We start from the raw sequence: 18,593 nt of genomic DNA on the forward strand, positions 1-18,593 counted from the left end.
ACAGATTATTTCAAGTGCATGAACTCTGCTGGATGGTTGCTTCTTAGGAGCCTACTGTGAAGAGGCACCGTCTTTCAATTGAAATTTTCTTAAATCTGTCAGTGTCATTGCAATCTAGCAAAAGATGTGTCAAAATCGATTGTTTTAAAATTATAGGAACAGATCTCGCGTAACATCTAAAAAGGGCTAAACTAGCAGTTAAGTCGACACGAGGAAAACGCGTTTAAAATTAAGGAGCGTCAAATCAAATCTTATTTTGAAAAATTACATATGCACCGAATAGGGGTATTGCGAACTAACGGCCGAATACCGATTATTAACTTTTTCATTTATTCGGTGAAACTATTATTCGATCGAATATTCTGCCAAGTTTAAAGGGGAAAAAAGCGATTCTTTCGATTTCCTTCTATTTCTTCCATCTCCCATGTTTTTGAGTCGATTATGTTCAACCATATGTGGAATGCATAAGAACTTCTTGAATAAGGGTCTCGTCGTAGATCCGAGATTTCAAGAGTTCGAATCAATTTCAGCGCTTCAATTCCAATAGACTGATCGGATGATTTTCAAAATGTCTTCACTTACTGAAAGGACATCAGATCACATGTCGCTTCTAGGGTGTTTATCAGGAGAGAGTGAATTCCAGTGAAATCTGAGACAAAATATGTCGAAACAGGTGCTCAGACATTTTAAAATGCTGATTTGATACTGAATAAAAAAAATTATAAAAAAAATAAATAAATAAAAAACAAAAAATAAAAAAAAATAAAAAATGAAAAGAAAAACCGATAGAAAAAATTAAAAAAAAGAAAAAAAATAGTTTTAAGTTGAAATTGAGCAATTTATGTTCAAAATAGTTTTTCATAAAACTACCATACTATCTATCATAATTCTGGCAGACTTTATAAAAAAAAATGGAAAAAATAGAGTAAATCTGGACAAAACACACACAGATACACAATACAGACATTATTCAAAAGCATACAAGGGAAAAGTGATATAAAATTATATTATCTCGCATGAGCTTTCATTACGTCGTATTTTACATAATGTAAACAAACAGTTTTGTTACGAAAAAAACTACAAAAATTGATATAAACTAGTCGTAATTTCTTTCCATTTGGAATATTTGTAGCCTGAACAATGTATTCTATTATGAAATACCAATTTTAAAGCTACTTTGATAACTTTTGTAGCACTTTTGTGTGAATTCTCAAGATGTTTCATACGACGTAATGGAAACTCACGCGAGAAAAATCAATTTTTTATGTGAGAGTTCAATTTTTCCTTAGTAAATGAATAGTTTTGGTGTAGTTTTTTATGTAAATACTAGCTGACCCGGTGTGCTTTGCTACACCCCCAAAAATTATTGAAATTTGTGTTTACTTGTTATTTAATTTTCTTTTATTTGCAAAAAAATATTAATTCAATTTTACAATCATTCAAATGTTTTTCCAAAATAAAATTGCAACCTTTTTTTTAATTTTAAATCTTAATTATTTTTTTTTAATCCGTGTTCGAATCTTTTTTATGACTCTGGGTTTCTTTGCTTCAGAAGTTTATAACTTATGCCAACATATTTTTTATATATGGAATCTTCATTGTCCCGTCACGGGACAGCTTTTTGACCTATTCGTTCTCGAATCAATATACAAATTGTGAGAGTGATCTTTAATGGAAGGAAAGGGGGGTCTTGTAACATCAGAACGTACCCTCTCATGACACTACCTTCATGAGTTGTTCGTTTGCTTCATTAGTTGTCGAGTTATGCTATAAAATTTGTATCGGAGTCCCACTTCCTATCTATCTTCTACCTGGAAGGAGGGGATCAAGGTCAAACATTTCGTGTATATAAATACACTCCCATGCCCAATTCTGTTCCATTTGATCGATTGCATGATTGTTTCCATGTTATATTTGGTTTTATTTGTAAGATAAGTTCTTAGTTTGTGAAAAACAATCGAATGTGAGCTCCCGTCTTCCCTAACTGTATCTCCAATTGAAGGAAAAAGAAGTCTCAAATAGGCAAATAACCATTTTACGTATCCAAATGCTTTCCCATTCCAAAATTGTTTCCATTAGCTCTATTAGTTCTCGAGTTAGCCTCCATCTCCTTCCTACCATCCCAATGGAAGAAGGCAGTAGTACCAAATATTCACAGAAATATACCTTCAGCCTAAATACTCTCCCAAGCCAAATTTCGTTCCATCTGCTGAGTAAGTTCCCAAGAAAAAAAGAAGAAGAAATTGTATGGGAGCACTCTCCTCCCTTAAGATTTTCCTACATAAAGAACGGAGGGTTCTCAAAATATCATAGAAACATTTTTCGTTATCAAATATTTGCCCACGCCAAATATGATTCCATTCGCTTGATTATTCGCCCAGTAATGCTGAAAATAGGAAAGAACCCTCCTTTCCACTTTCTATCTTCTCACTGGAAGGAGGGAGGGGTACCAAATATTCATAGAACTATTGATCAAACCCAAATACCTTTCCAAGCCAAATTTGGTGCCATTTGCTCGAAAAGTTTTTAAGTTATGCAGTGACAAAGAGGTTAAACCCCCCCCCCCCCCACCATTTTCCTGTAACTCCACTGGATGGAAGAAGGGGTCTGAAACAATCATAGAATCATTTCTCGTATTCCACTAACCTCCCATGCCAAATTTGGTTCCATTAGCTTGATTAGTTTTCCAGTTATGTTAAAAATTATAAGGTTGGGCCCCTCTCTCCTTCGTATCTTACCAGTGGAAAGAGGGAGGGGTGCCAAACCATCATAGAAACATTCCTCGTACCAAAATACACTCCCATTCCAAATTTGGTTCCATTTGCATGATCAGTTCTCGAGTTATGAAGACTTATCACTTTTATTTATATGACCCCCTCCCCCCTTCCACGAAGAGGGAGGGGTCCCAAACTATTATAGGAACCTTCCCCGGTCTCTAATACACCCATCTGCCAAGTTTCACGCAAATCAGTTCAGTAGTTTCCGAGTCTATAGGGAACAGACAGACAGACAGACAGACAGACAGACAGACAGACAGAAATTCATTTTTATATATATAGATTGACATTTTATAAGAGTAAGCTAGTCTAGGACAAAAGGCTAGAAACCCTATCAGATGGTAAAGTTTGAAGTAAAAAATTAAAGGGGAATAGTGCGAGGGCTTAGGGAATTTAATGAAGGCAAAATTTCATTTGTTTTTGTGGTTAAAATTTAATAAGAAATGTTAAAAAATTTGGGCCCATAATTTATGCAGCATCATTGTCCCATCGATTTTTAACCTTAATCGTTCCATCGATTTTTATTGTCGTTCTGCCTTTACACAATTAGGACCGCGATGTTTTTTTTTATACCCCGAAGAAATTTTAATCAAGAAACTTCGAAATTCAGTATTCCAAATCTCAGAAATCACTGGACCAAAAGTTACAAATTTAGTATCTATGAGCCACCGAAAGTGTTGTGTTCAGTTTTGAAGAGTTTCATGATTAATTTAATTTCAGTTGAGTTTGTTCCAAACTGCCTTAGCAATTGATAAACTAGCTTATAAATATTATGAATGTGATTTGTATCCTTTATGATCAAGAGAAATCGTTGAAACCGTCAGACTGGTAAACTGGCTGGTAAACGGTGAATAATGTGCAACACGAGACCCCATAGTGGTCATATCACCTCTTATTCACAACTCCTATCTCTACCTCCCCGCGGTGCCGGCTGGGGTGCGAGTAACCTAAGCGGAGATCGGGTACCCAACCCCGGTGGATGCTTTGGTCGCATGCAGACTGAGAAGGTGGCCGCACGCGTCTGTTCCCCAGGTCAGGGGCGGCGTGCAACAACAACCGAGCGACTGTTCTCCAGGTCAGGGGCGGCTCAAACAGCGTCTGTCTTGCAGCAAGCGGCTGAATTTATGAAATGCGGCTCCCGCCAGCTAAGTCCAAGATGGCAGCCCCATCGCGGGATAGGGACTTTAGGCTAACAACCTACTGCTCCCGATTTGAAATTGTTACGGAATCCGAAAGAAATGACCGACCTGGAACTTTGGCGACGACTTTTAGCATGAAAACACGGACACGAATTGGAACTTGGAACGTTTTAACCCTTGCCCAACAAGGCAACCTGGAACAATTGGCTAGAGAGGCTAGCCGCCTCAAACTTGAAATTCTGGGACTGAGCGAAGTCCGTTGGCCTAATACTGGAGAACACAAGACACAATCCGGGCAAGTCCTGCTTTACTCTGGCATACGAGGAGAACATGCTACTCGGGAACGAGGAGTTGTTTCCTGTTAAGCCCGCAGGCCCATGCGGCCCTCATAAGATGGGAACCGATAAACGAAAGAATAATCGTAGCCAGATTCAGAACACGGGTTAGAAACCTTATAATGGTCCAGTGTTATGCGCCAACTGACGTTGCCGACTTGCAGGAGGAAGAGCAGTTTTACAGTCAACTGAACAGCGTGGTAGAGAAAATTCCGAAGGGTGACATTCAAATCCATTTGGGCGACTTCAACGCAAAGATTGGCTCCGACAATCAGGACCTTGAGCGCATCATGGGGCGCCATGGTCTAGGACAGATGAGCGAAAACGGAGAGCTGTTTGTAGAATTTTGTGGCAACAACAACATGATGATCGGTGGATCACTCTTCCCCCATCGACCAGCAGATAAGGTCACTTGGGTATCCCGAGATGGCCGAACAGAAAATCAAATTGACCACATCTGCATCAGCCGAAAATGGAGAAGGAGCCTTCTTGATGTTCGCCACAAACGAAGCGCAGACATTGCATCTGACCATCACCTCGTCCTTGGCGAGATACGACTGAGAGTTGCGCGTGTCCAACGGCGCGAGGAGAAAGTCGGGTGTCGATACGACGTCCGCCGGTTGGAGAATCCAGAGGTGAAAAGGGCATACGTTGAACAGCTAGAATCCCGAGCTTCGGAGCTGCTGACAGACGGAACAGTCGAAGAACAGTGGTGTGAAATCAAGAATGCCTTTATCACGACGAGCCATGGTACTCTCGGTAAAGTTTGAGGAAGAAGGAGTGAATGGATGTCGGATGAAACTTGGAGGATGGTCGATGATCGGAGAAAGGCGAGAGTCGGAATTGAGCAGGCATGTACCGGGTCAGCTAAAGCAGCCGCCCGCTTACGATATGCGGAGCTGGAAAAGGCAGTTAAACGAGCTTGTAGACGAGACAAGAGAGCCTGGACAAACTCCCTAGCAGTGATGCCACATTTTTATCGGTATTTTGGAACCCAAAAAAATCTTTTATCGGTATGGAAATCCTAAAAATCGGTATGAAAATCGGTATTTGAGGTGGATATTCAAAAATACTTACATTATCAACTTCCTAACGTATTTTTAATATAAATGGAAGCTTACAATGAAAAGCAAGTCTAACATCTCTTATGAATGTTAAATTTAGTATTAAACTAGCTGACTAAGTGTGTTTTAGCATATATTATTCCTTTTTTTATCTTGGTTCTAGGTAACGCAAGTTTACATAAAAAGACGGTTTTGAAATTTCAACAGAACTATATGTTTGTTACGATTTCTATTTTTTTTTATTTTAAAACTATCTGCTTTTGCTGACGAAATGTAAAAATCACAATTGAAAATTCAGCAGAGAATCCAAAAGTAGTATTCCTTTCCAGTACTATAATTGAATGGAAATCTAATTTAAAAGTAGCCGTTTGGTAAGAAAAATAAGGGCATGGCGATCACCTTCAGGTTACACGTGGTTCAGGCATATTAATGAAGTAAAAACTTGATTCTTTAATTGATGTTTAGCTAAAGTGGGATGTAAATTTGATAAATTCGATAAGGCAATAGAATCAGGCCAACCTAAAGGAAATCTTATTTTAGTAAGCACTTGCAAATTCAATGGCTTTTTGATGTTCGAGGTAAATATGGGCCCAAGTTGATGTTCTTCGTTTGGTTGATGGTTTTTTTTGCCAAACTGGCCATTTCAGCTTTCAAATCCTTCAGTATTAGATATGAGTTCTAGCGATTAAAAAAAGAAATGATTGCAGAAAGTTGAGAGAGTTGTTGCTTCAAATCTTTTTTCAGCCACTGGGAAATTAATTATATTTTTTGAAAAATCACACATTATTCATATGAAAACCCAAGAATTTTATGCGGAAATAAATGAGAAACGTGTTCTAAGAGAAGGTGTTCCTAAGAAACATATATAAAAAATACATAGTTTTTCCAAAACTGCAAATACCCATTTTGCCTGGCGATCTCTGCAGTTAGGAACATGTGATATCACGACATACCGTGTATCTGATTGCACTTCAAATCTTGACATAACACATCTGGCGACAAATTGAACAATAATTATATTCCAACAGTGTATATTTTCCCTTGAAAAGTTAGCATCTCAGGAGACAAGAGCATTGTCAATTGAGATTGATCTTTAGAAACTTCCACCTTCTTCTGGCAGTCGCAGAAGATCACATATCAGCCTTTAGCTGAGTCCATTGGCTTTGAGGTTGAGCACTAAAATAGTGCATCATTTTACAGAACATAGGAACAAAACAGCGCGAACAACTGAACGAGTTAAAATCTTAAAAATCGGTATGAAATCGGTATGTTTTGCCAAAAATCTGTAATCGGTATATACCGATTCTTGGTTAAAATTTTGCTCAAAAATCGGTATAAATACCGGAAAATCGGTATGTGTGGCATCGCTGCTCCCTAGCCGAAGAGGGAGAAAGAGCCGCCGCCAATGGAGATATCCGATTACTATATGACATTTCTCGCCACCTCAGTGGTGCAAGGACTAATGCAAGAATGCCGCTGAAAGACCGAGCAGGTCAGTTATTGACCGATCGAACAGATCAGCTCAAACGATGGACTGAGCACTTCGAACAACTCTTCCGAGTCACGAGTAGCGATGGCCAACAGAACCTGCAGCTCGAAGCGCCAACAGTGAGTCGCATAAATGGCATAATTGAAGCAGCAATCAAAAACATGAAATCCAACAAAGCACCTGGGATCGATAGCACCCCTGCTGAAATGTTGCACCGTCTTTTCGCTGACATCTGGGATACTGCAACATTCCCGGCCGACTGGATGCAGGGTATCCTCGTAAAGGTCCCGAAGAAAGGAGACCTGACTGAGTGCGGTAACTGGCGAGGCATAACGTTGATCTGTACAACCCTCAAAGTACTCTGCAAGGTGATCCTGAACAGAATCCAGGAGAAAATCGACGCTACACTCCGACGGCAACAAGCTGGATTCCGATCCGGACGATCATGTGTGGACCACATCACAACGCTACGAATCATACTGGAACAAATCAACGAATTCCAGGACTCTCTTCTGCTGGTGTTCGTTGATTTCGAAAAAGCATTCGACCGACTTAACCATGAAAACATCTGGGCGGCTCTAAGGCGAAGAGGAGTACCAGAGAAACAAGTCCATCTCATCGAAGCACAATACGAGGCATATTCGTGCAAGGTCTTGCACGATGGTGTCTTGTCCGAACCAATCCCGGTAACTGCTGGAGTGAGGATGTATTCTATCAACGCTACTTTTTCTCATCGTAATGGATGAGATTCTGATTGGATCGATTGACTGTGCACCGAACCGAGGATTGCCGTGGATTGCTTCGATATTTACTTCAACACTACAAAAAGAAATGAATCGATTTTATTATTGAAAAGAATCTAACCATTACTCATAATTTAAAAAAAATATTTAAGATCGAAAATTCAGAAAAATCGAAAATCAAGGGCTGTTGAAATTAGTGTTTGAACATTAAAAATAAATAAATTATTAGATTTCTCACTCATAAATTTCTTAATTTAATGTTAATTTGAGTGGAAATCGATGAATGGGAAAAATATCAAAATAAAATTTCGAAAACAGATCATATAAATTATGAAGATAAGCTGAAAAATCTGTGCAAAATTGCAACTCACTCGGAATTGATTTAGAGATGCCTCAAAGCGTTCTGAGTTTTTTTTTGTAACTCATAAAGCGATAACCAAAGGAAATCTAAAAAATAAAAAATAATAATTTTGATGCCGAATATCTTACTTTTGCACAAAACGTTGTGATATGGAGTTGTCTCGAAAAAGAACTCTGGTCAAAAATCGCTTTTTGAACTTTTTCAGGAAAACGGTGCAAGTTCGGAAAACCGTTCAATAAAGGCCAAGAATTTTTGAGCAAAATTTATCTTCGAGATAACACCGAATCTCGACGTTTTTAATATTTCTTAGTCATTTGACATCAAAATTAAGATTTTGATTTCTGCAAGATCCTTTGAAGCCTTTTTTTGAAATTTTTGACCGTTATTGACACGGTCCTTTACGCTGCCACCCTTAGAGGGATAAATCATCCTTGGAGAAGAAAACTTTGAAATAAGCTGCCATCCCAATGTGGAAAGATTTGAGAAAAATAATGAATTTTTAAAACACTGGATTCCAGTTTTGATCATGACAGGAATATGTTTTCAAGCCCAAATTTGAATTTTAAAATATTATTATGAATATTAAAAAAAAAACATGCAAAGTACAGAAAGCCATGGATGAAATCGTTTTTTTTTTAATATAAGAAGTGCGCAAGTTTGTTTTAGAACCTTAAATTTCTTCTGATTTTTTTCAAACAAATTATAAATATATTTTTTATAATCACTTGTTGGTGCATATGAGAGATTTTTCTTAAGGAAAAGCTTTAAAACGTGCACCTCTCACGTCTCATTTTCACTATAAATCCCAAACGGAAAAGTTCAAAGACGGTTTTCACTCTAGAATACTATCCATACCGGATCTTGTGCATTTCTTAGGCTGTGGGAATACTTATTTGTTTTCCAACTCCCAGTGTTTGTATGAACTTTATCACCTGCTGATAACCGAGACGTTATGCAAAAGACTCAAAAAACGTCTGAACAAATATTTTAAGAAGCAAAAAAACACCCGCTATCGTTAATCAAACACGATAGGCTCTTAGTCACGCATCTCGAACCGGAACTCACTCGGCAGACAGAGGTCATAAAAATGGCACTCGGATGCCATCCGTCTCCCAGCTTCATGACCTGGGACAAACATTCTTCCCGGATGATGATAACGGACACACGCGGGTTTAGAGCTTTAGTTTGGAAAAGAGGATCCGCGAAACGGTTAACTGCTACAAAACGTCTGAAGCTCCACGATACTTATTAGACTGAACAATTGAATCCGTACGCTAGACACAACTGGATATCAACTGCATTCCAAACAACTGCAAAAAGAATCACGGGAAGCTCCAAATTCATTTTTCTGGCCATTAATTTAGCAGTTGTTGGGGTGGTAGGACTTGATGATTGTTGCCTATTAACAGGCGTAAAATATTGTCTCTAGAAACCGTAACATTTTGGTTTCTCCTTTTAAGAATAAATTCTGATGTTTTCAAGCTATAAAAAAAATTATCGCCACAGTGATAACAAACAATTAAAATATTGATTGAAAATTAAAAGTTATATTTCGAAATGTTTTTATTTTCGAAATGACAAATGCTTAATTGACACGGTCTAACGAGAGGAAAAAGGAGAAAACAACAACCTTGCTAAATCGATGAACCATAAACAGCAGAAATTACCATGCAATCGTGACTGATTTAAAAATTCTTTCCACCCAAAGTTATTGTGTTAGTTTCGAGTCCCCCCTCTCGTTAGTTTTCCAACTCTCCATTCAGTGGAAATATTGAAATCAACAAATAAAGCATTTCCCTTCGTCTCTCACCACACCTTGCAGTCTGGATGGGAAAAAAAGGGAAAAAATCGCCAAATTCAAACAGGAAGCACCTTCACCTTTCAACGGAACGACCTCCAAATTCTTAAGTCCATGCTCTTGAACTAGGGGACGTTTGTTTTTTGATTTCGTTGAATATTGATTTTATAAGCTCTATTTAATTTAATTTATTTAATAATGATCCTAGGCTAAGCCTTTCATCTGAGTCTTAACTTAAAATACATCGACCACACTTTAATTTGTAGTAAAACACTTCTTAATACTAGCTTTAATTTGGTTTCTGGACATATTCAAGTTAATTTCTTCTACATATGCGTTGTAAAGCGCCATCATCCTGTACATTGGCTCGTTTCTTGCGTAATTTTGGATCCTGTTTGATAGCTGGAACGGCCTTATGCTGCGCAAACTATTGCGTCCTTCGTTGGGAGATATCTGTGAGAACAAGTACGGCGAATAATACCTTCCACTTGTCAAATCCTTCAAAAACAACGCGTCAATTAACTTCCTGCGATTCTCAAGCGAATCCAGTCCGACCAGCATGCACAGGGCTCGATAAACCGGCATTTCCTCTTGCCATCCAAGGTTTCTTAGCGCGTATTTGAGAAACTTCTTTTGGACTCTCTCCAGTCTATTAATGTGAACGTTGTAGTACGGTTGCCAAACAATGCTGCCGTACTCAATTGAAGTCCGCACTAACCCGACATAAATTGAAACGATAGTATACGGGTCGTTCAATTCATTACAAATTCTGCTGACCATTCCAAACATTGAATTTGCTTTGGCTACCACTTGCTCTATGTGCTTAGAGAAATTCAGTTCTCTATCTATCTCCACTCCAAGATCTTTTACCGACGTCTTCCTAGTAACGATCAAGCTGTTTTCGAGGCTATACTCATAGATTATGTTCGATGTTTTCCGAGAAAATGAAATAACGCTACATTTCGATGCGTTAATTTTCAATCCATAGTTTCTGCAACATTCTGAAAATCGGTACAATGCGTTTTACAGAATCGAACAATCTTTCTGGTCACGAACAGGAAGAAATATTTTCAAATCATCAGCGTATATAAGCACGAACACGTCGTGCAAAACTTCGGGAAACTCGTTCATAACAGTGATGAAAAGAAGAGGTCCCAAGTGACTCCCTTGTGGTACACCACTGTTAACCGAGAATGCACCAGATCTGACACTTCCCAGCTTCACGTACTGAACTCTTTCAATAAGGTAAGAATGTATCCATTTAAGGCAGTTACCAGCAATTCCATTCTTGCAAAGTACGGAAAGAAGAGCATTGATTTCGACCACATCAAATGCTTTCGACATGTCCGTGTATATAGTATCGACTTGAAGTCCTCGCATCATCCACTGTGAAGTTCACGATACAAATTCACCAAGATTTGTCACGGTCGACCGCCGTCTCAGAAAACCATGTTGAACGTCCGACATTTTCCTCTCCAGCCAAGGGTACATTTGGTCGTAAACGATGCTCTCAAAAAGCTTTGGTATGGCAGACAGTATTGCCACTCCACGATAATTTTCAACTAAAAGCTTAGAAGAACTTTTATGTATCGGTACGATGTGCGAAATCTTCCAAAACTTCGAAAAAATTCCTTCGTGAAGTGAGTCTGAGAACAGGCGGTGACTAGATTTCGAAAGAGACGAAAGTTCCAACCTACATAAAATAAAAAACAAATATCGAATTTTATTTTGTTAATACCATCTCCCTCGTTCGATTTTTCAGAAAAAATAGGGAAAATAAATAAAGTTTCATGTTTTTAAACCATTTTTTTATTTTTATTTTTCGGGAATTTTAACGGAGAACAAAAGTGGAACTGCATAAAATTGGAATTTTATAAGTTTTGGCAAGCGAGATTTTTTCTAATTTTCAATATAGAACAACTTGACTTTTTTTTGGTATTTTGTGCAATGTAGATTGTATCTCGCGTAAGCTTTCATTACATCCAAGGCCGGATTAAAAGGGGGCAAAAGGGGCAATTGCCCCGGGCCCCCCGGCTCAGGAGGGCCCCCCGAGGGAAAAAAAAGTTTTAACATTACTTTAATCATACTACTTAAAATCTATGAACAGAAATCAAATCTAGAAAATCGGAATGGAAACTTGTTACAAATAAAGGGGCTGCCTTCTAATAACATAATAGTTTTTCTCTTACATAAGTTAAGTCCCCTAGAGTAAGCAGTGAAGGATTTCTCCTGCATTTTGAGAGCTGAGAATATTAGAATTTTGGTATCGAATTTTAAAATTTTCAACCCAAAATTTGAACGAAACCGAATTCGAAAAAAATTGGAAAAAATAAGATGAATATTAGGCAAAACAACTCAAGTTTTAATTTTTTTGTTATCGAAACATATCAGTAATGATACATGATACAGAACAGGTAAAATGGAAAAAAAAATCATTTCCGTATTTTCATAACATACAAACGTCTTGCACAATAATAATCTTTATTTATACGTTAACTTTCCAAGTAATGGTTACTGCACTGAAAAGGCATCTTATTTCGCCAAAACTGGCTCACAGTACTAAGAGAAAACAGAAAAGCATTATGAGTAACATTTGAGAATTTTACCCGGGCAGTATCAGGGTTAATACCGGGTATTAATTATATATTTTCATTTTTGAATCATTACTATTGAAATTTTCGTTGGTTCATGAGTTCTAAGGCCTTTTCCCGTCTTATTTTTGAAAATAAAATCTTTAAAAAAACTGTAGTTACTTAAATTAAACCAATCGATAACAGAAAGTTTCTTTATTGAAATTCCATTCCAATGTCTGTCTTAGACTAGAAATTCGTATTGACACATTTTCAACTGATTTAACCAACATTTTATCATCTACTGAAGTAAATATCCTTATTTCACCATATCGTTTTACAAATGATTATTCTCAAGTTATCATAAAAACGATCTATTAGTTGAGTTGCTAATATCATTGAGTGATTCTCTTAACATGAATATTTCTATGTTTTTAATCTTATCTTTTTCCAGATTCAATTCATTGAGATTTTCAAGTCTTGTGATGTTTCTTCGGTTGCTGAAGTTCAGTTTCATAGTTTTTTTTCTGAATTTTGAGAACTCAAGATTATAATTTTTTTCCGTCTTTTTAGAAAGACTTTCAGCCTTTGCCTGGTTCGTCTCTAAAGATCTTTGTTTAATTTACTAAACTCATTTGGATTCCTTATCTGACTTTTTTCAATGATAACTGATTCTATGTTTTAAACATCTAATATATATTCTGTTTTTTTCAATCGATCATTATTGCACTCACACCCTTTTGACTTTGAGGATATCGAATGAAACTTTTGTCACATTTTGAATAACAATTCGATAACTTTTTTTTTTATCTGTTGAGAATCATATTCATTAACATCTTATGATTTTTTTTGTGTTTCAAAGATATAAAATTGAAATTCTTATGTGGTACAATTTAATTCATATTTTGTTTCTCAAAACTTAATTGAAAATTATGATTTAGATTTGAGACACTGAATCGTGGTTCTGAATATAATCAGATTTTAAGTTTTGAATTCTTTAAATCTTATATCTGTGTCTCTGCAAAAATTTGAATTTAATTATTTTGTTAGTAAAAATATTTTATGTTTCAAATCTTAGAATGTCGTTAGGTAAATGTTTCTCGATGCAGCACAAACCAGACGATCAATGATGAAATGAAAATCATTTAAAATATTTATCTGGTCATTTTTTCTAAATCATAGAATTTTAGTTAGTGATAAAGGGTATTAAAAAATTAAGAATTAAATTTTGCATTTTGTAGCTCAAATCAGAGCTTTCATTTTTTGAGAAATTTCTACTTTTCCGCAATGTTTGCACATGATTTATTAACAATTTGTATTTGAAGATACCAGAAGCTATTTTCTACGCAGACAACATGGTTTGTCATTTGTCATTTGAAAACAGTATACTGAACCCACCGTTTTTAACACGTTCAAAATGTTTTGTATTCTCTGGGATAGCATTTGAAAAAAAAAAAATCGAATCATAGGGGCCCCCCGAGAAAAATTGCCTCGGGCCCCCCGATGGCTTAATCCGGCCCTGATTACATCGTATGAAACATCTTAAGAATTCACAGAAAATTGCTGCAAAAGTTATCAAAACAACTTTAAAATTTCTTTTTCACACATCGAAAATATTGTACAGGCTACAAACATTCTCAATGGAAAGAAATTGCGACTGGTTGATGTCAGTTTTTAATTTTTCGTAATAAAACTGTTTATTTACATTTTGTTTCATACGATGAAAAAAAGCTCACGCGAGATATGAAAGTTTAATGCTGAATGATTTTGTCAATTTTGTTTCAATTCATGAAAATTTCGTTTATTTTTCACTTAATTAAATTTTTTATAATAATTTTGATTTAAAATTTTTAGGTTTTTGGTCTTCAAATGTAAATTTTTGTGTTCAAAAAACATAATTTTTTTGAAATCCTATGAATCCTAACTTTTAATAAGAAAAACATGGTACAATTCACTTATTTTGATTATTTGAAATTTCGCTTTTTAAATCGATCATGATTTTTTTTATTTAATCTTTCAAAAGTTCAAAGAGTGATTTAAAGTAGCAACTTCAAAGTTTAATTTTAATGGGCTGTATTTACTAAATTAGTATTTCGTTGTGCTTTCAATATTTACAAAAAAATTGTTATTCCTTCAATGATAAACTGAGCACACAAATATATAAAGATGATATTGTTAACTTAAAAATGACCTTTGTTAGCCTTGTATTATTAGCCGTTCGTTTTTGGCAACATTCGATTTTGGAACATGTGCCAAAATCGAACGGTTTTTTATAAACAACATTACCTTTTAGTTTTCCTTTTAACAGGACCAATTTAGTTTAGACACACACAATTACTACGTTTCAATGTTCTGAAATGGTGATAAAATGCAACAATAAAAACAAAAGTTTAAAAATTAAAGTTCTCAAAAATGACAAAAACATGAAAAATTCAAAAAGTTAAACAATAAAATTCAAACAAAAGACTGAAAATGGCAAAAACAAACCAAAAATGATGAAGAATGACAAAAAAAGGAAATATGACAAATAAAAATAACAAGAACAAGAAAAATGCAAAATGCATCAAAAACACGATGAAAAGAATAAAATTGACTAAAAATAACGTTTTTGATAATAATAATTGTTATTTAGTAAAAATAACTGAAAAAAATTGAGAAAAAAAACCGTTCGATTTTGGCAACATTCGATTTTGACAACACAAAATGTACAGGCTTGTTACCGAAATCGAATGGGGTCTGTATAAAAAAATAATTTATCTCTGAACTTGATCACTTACATTAAAATTAAATATTTTCTTCTTTTAATTGATATAATAATCAAACATCAATAAAGCATATGTTGCGAATAAATTCTCTAAAGTTATAAATGATTTTTTTCCTAATCGACAATTCAGATTTCAATTCGTGATTAAATATTTTTCTAAATCATGTTCTAACCGTTGAATTTTTTTATCAACCTTTCCAGTTAAAATGAAAAGAAAATGTCGATCTAGATGATAGAAATCTACATTCACCAACATATTATTATTCTGTTGAACAATTCTTAATCACGGTCAATTACTGATTTCTTCTGAAATTTATTTCAGAACTCGGATTCAACATTTTTGAAATCTGTTGTTATATTTTATGTATTCTATTAAATTCTAGTTGAATGGGAAATTTTAACTCATTTTCGTTCAAAATTTTTTAACAAGTAGCCTCAAATTTGTTTTGCAGCCCATTTAAAGTTCAGAATAAGAAACATAATTCAGAATAGTTTATTGATGACTTACCAGAAAAAGCATGGATTTAAAACTTTGACTCTCGAGTTTATTTGATGGTCTTTAGTAGGAAAATAGTTTTAGCAATCAACTTTCTTATTTCTTTATTTTTTATTTTTATTATTTATTTTTATTCATTTTTGCCCCCCATCTACTTCCCGCACCCCACCCCTTTTATAGGTGAACTATTAGCATCTTCGTGAGACTAAAAATATTGTGATATTTTTTAAGTTACAGGAGACTTGATCCTTATTTCAGGGTGCCCTGAACTTAGACGAAAATCTAATAAAATCCGAAGAAAAATGGTCGTTTGACTAGTTTTTTTGCCATATTCGTTCTCATTTCACAGTTTGTAAGTATCCGACAAAGAAAATTATAAAAGTTTTTCTACAACCCTAGAGGTATTGCGTACTTTAAGGCGGAATTTTCTAGTTTTAGATAAATACAATAGTTTCAGTCCTTAGTAACAGATGATTACTGGATAAACATTAATTTTTGTACCAATGATCACGATCCATTCAGAAGAAAAGTATATCTTTTAGAACTCAAGGGATCAATTACACCCATAACATACCTACATTTTGTAAAAACTTTTTTTTTTAATAGAGTTTACTATTGCCTTGAAAATATAGCATTATGAAGTTCATATGAAACACTAACGATTTGCGTATTGGAATAAATATGTTTATTAGAATTTTTTCATGTGAGCAACATTTTATAGTGATAAAAAAGATCTTCAAATAACATTTTGTGTATTTTTTAAAACAAAGTTGAATAACTCGAAAAATAAAATTTAAAAAATTGTGTTGAAATAACAGGTTCTTTGTTTTGTTCCATTTGGCACATTTTTCTAGAACATTTGATATTTTGAAGACATTCCTGGTTCATGATATAGTGAAGGAATCAAGTATCTCCAGAGATCAAGTATCCTCACTATCCCTTGATTATATGTAGGTACCTTGTATTACCAACGTTTCAAAACGAGTTTTGAAAACATATTGATGCCACTTTGAGGTATAAATCACAGCCAAAATTTGGCATCGCTGTGATAACAAATCAATTTTTAAAATGATAGCCAAATAAGGCATCATTAGGCTTTCATTGAAACCAAAATTTTGCTTAACAGTGGTATTCGCATAAAAAAAATCGAGAGCGAAATGATGATACCTCAATGATGCCTAGTTTTGCTTAGCAAAAAAATCAACACTCATTACAAAATACGCAATGTTTGGTTCAAATTCTATTTAATTTCAAACACGTTGATGAACCTGATTTTTTGCGATCTTTTTTTTATCTATGAGGTGAATAAAACCTTAATGATGCCTTCAACTGTCGCAACATATTGAAGTAAAATAAACACCTAATTGCCATATAATTTTGCTTTTGATGTTCTATTTTGGTATTGGTTTGTCAACAAATTTCGGTATATTGATACTTTAATGAATACTAATTTTGGCATGCTATCTTTTTGGCATTTTTCACATCTAAGCTTGACCTAAATCAAACATATTATAATCAACATTGGTAACTCTCAGCATGCTTCATATACTTCAGCAAGGACATGTATTTCAGCACCACCTCCTGGAGAAAGATCTTACTAGAAGGAAATTTCAAGCATTGAGGTACTGAGGAAACTCTGAACATTCTTTCCATCAACCGTGGGTTCGCGTCTTAACTACAAAAGTTCGTGTTTGAACTTGCATTTCTATGACCACGCAGAAAATTTTGTTTATGTTTTATTTTCAACATAGGAATTTCAGCCTACTCCAACTTTTCTTCGTGTAGCAAAGTATGTTGCTATGGTTCTCAATTTGTGTTGTTTTCCCGATCAGAAGGGGAAAACAAAATCAGTATATCAAAATGAGATATTTTGATACTGATATTATTCTATCTGAATGAGTTATAATTTAGTACTCGTAGGATTTTAAAATATCTTCCCAAAAATTCGATTCATGTTTATGAATCTGTTGAGCGAAACTCATTAAAGTACGGTTTGGGCCGTTGACTTCGATGTCCGTGTTTCATAAAAAGTTGTACGTATATCAAAATAAGATATAATCATTTTATTTTAGGACAATCCGAAAAAAATCTTTATCATTGAAAATGAGCTCAACCCCATTCAAGTCGGTTAATCAGAATAAGATACAATTCAGATTGGAGAACCTTTTATTAAAAATGTTTGAGTACTTAATTATAACTGAATCAGATGTAAATATCTTGGTGAGATATGTTTGAGTTATTATTTTGATATGCTCTTCTGATCGGGTTCTGCTTAATGGAAAAAAGGTCCCGACTGACGGAGTATGCTAAAAAATCTACAATTTGAGATTCTAATGTCATTTGAATTGGAACAATCATTGATGGAAATTTCACTTTTTGGACAATACTGAATATTTCATAAAAGAAATTATAAAAAGGCAACAATTTACTAAGTAAATTGATCTTAAAATCTACTCTACAATATGATTTGAGATTTATTGATGACCACATCATCATCATTGTTATTATTATTAATATCTGGAGCACGTTTGGTAAATGGAAATCGGCATTTCTCTAAAATGAATAAATTGGTAAAGGAAAAAAATCTTCGTGTAGAATTAGCTCTTTTTAAATACTTTTCATTTAGGCACATCTAATTTTTAGAAAACTCCGAAAGATGTTGAACCGATAAATCAAAATCATATTTTGAGTATAAAATTTATTAACGAAGTCAACTTATTTATCATGAAAGATATTATGAAAAAAATAGTTGATATACTTGTGTTGTATTTAGTATAATTGTCAGATCGGGACAAAAAGTTTTGGTGATAATGAGCTTAACAGTTTTCGCCAGAAGCTTTCGAAATTTAGTCTAAGGCAACCTAGGTCTTCTCGATAGCATTTATTCATGTTCGTAAGAATTTTCCTCACAGGGAGGCGCGTTTCATGTGTTCTACAAGTTTCTGGGGAATGAGGAATATTACTACTATTATTATATTTGCCTAAATGCAACAAATTGGTGTTGGCGTCATTTATTCACTACAAGCATTTTTTGACGTATTTTACGTGTTTCTAAAA

The 18,593-nt window shown here is 34.8% G+C and overlaps 1 protein-coding gene across 1 annotated transcript in view; it reads right to left on the minus strand.

Moving 5' to 3' along the window:
• The window catches only part of LOC129752258 (protein GDAP2 homolog), a 199,865-nt gene that overhangs the window by 69,088 nt on the left and 112,184 nt on the right, over positions 1-18,593 (minus strand). Inside the window, exon 9 of the mRNA XM_055748044.1 lies at positions 8,974-9,086. Coding sequence (XP_055604019.1) covers positions 8,974-9,086 — 113 coding nt within the window. The remainder of the gene's footprint in view (positions 1-8,973; positions 9,087-18,593) is intronic.

This window comes from Uranotaenia lowii, chromosome 3 (genome assembly GCF_029784155.1).
Source record: "Uranotaenia lowii strain MFRU-FL chromosome 3, ASM2978415v1, whole genome shotgun sequence".
In the NCBI taxonomy this organism is placed as follows: domain Eukaryota; kingdom Metazoa; phylum Arthropoda; class Insecta; order Diptera; family Culicidae; genus Uranotaenia; species Uranotaenia lowii.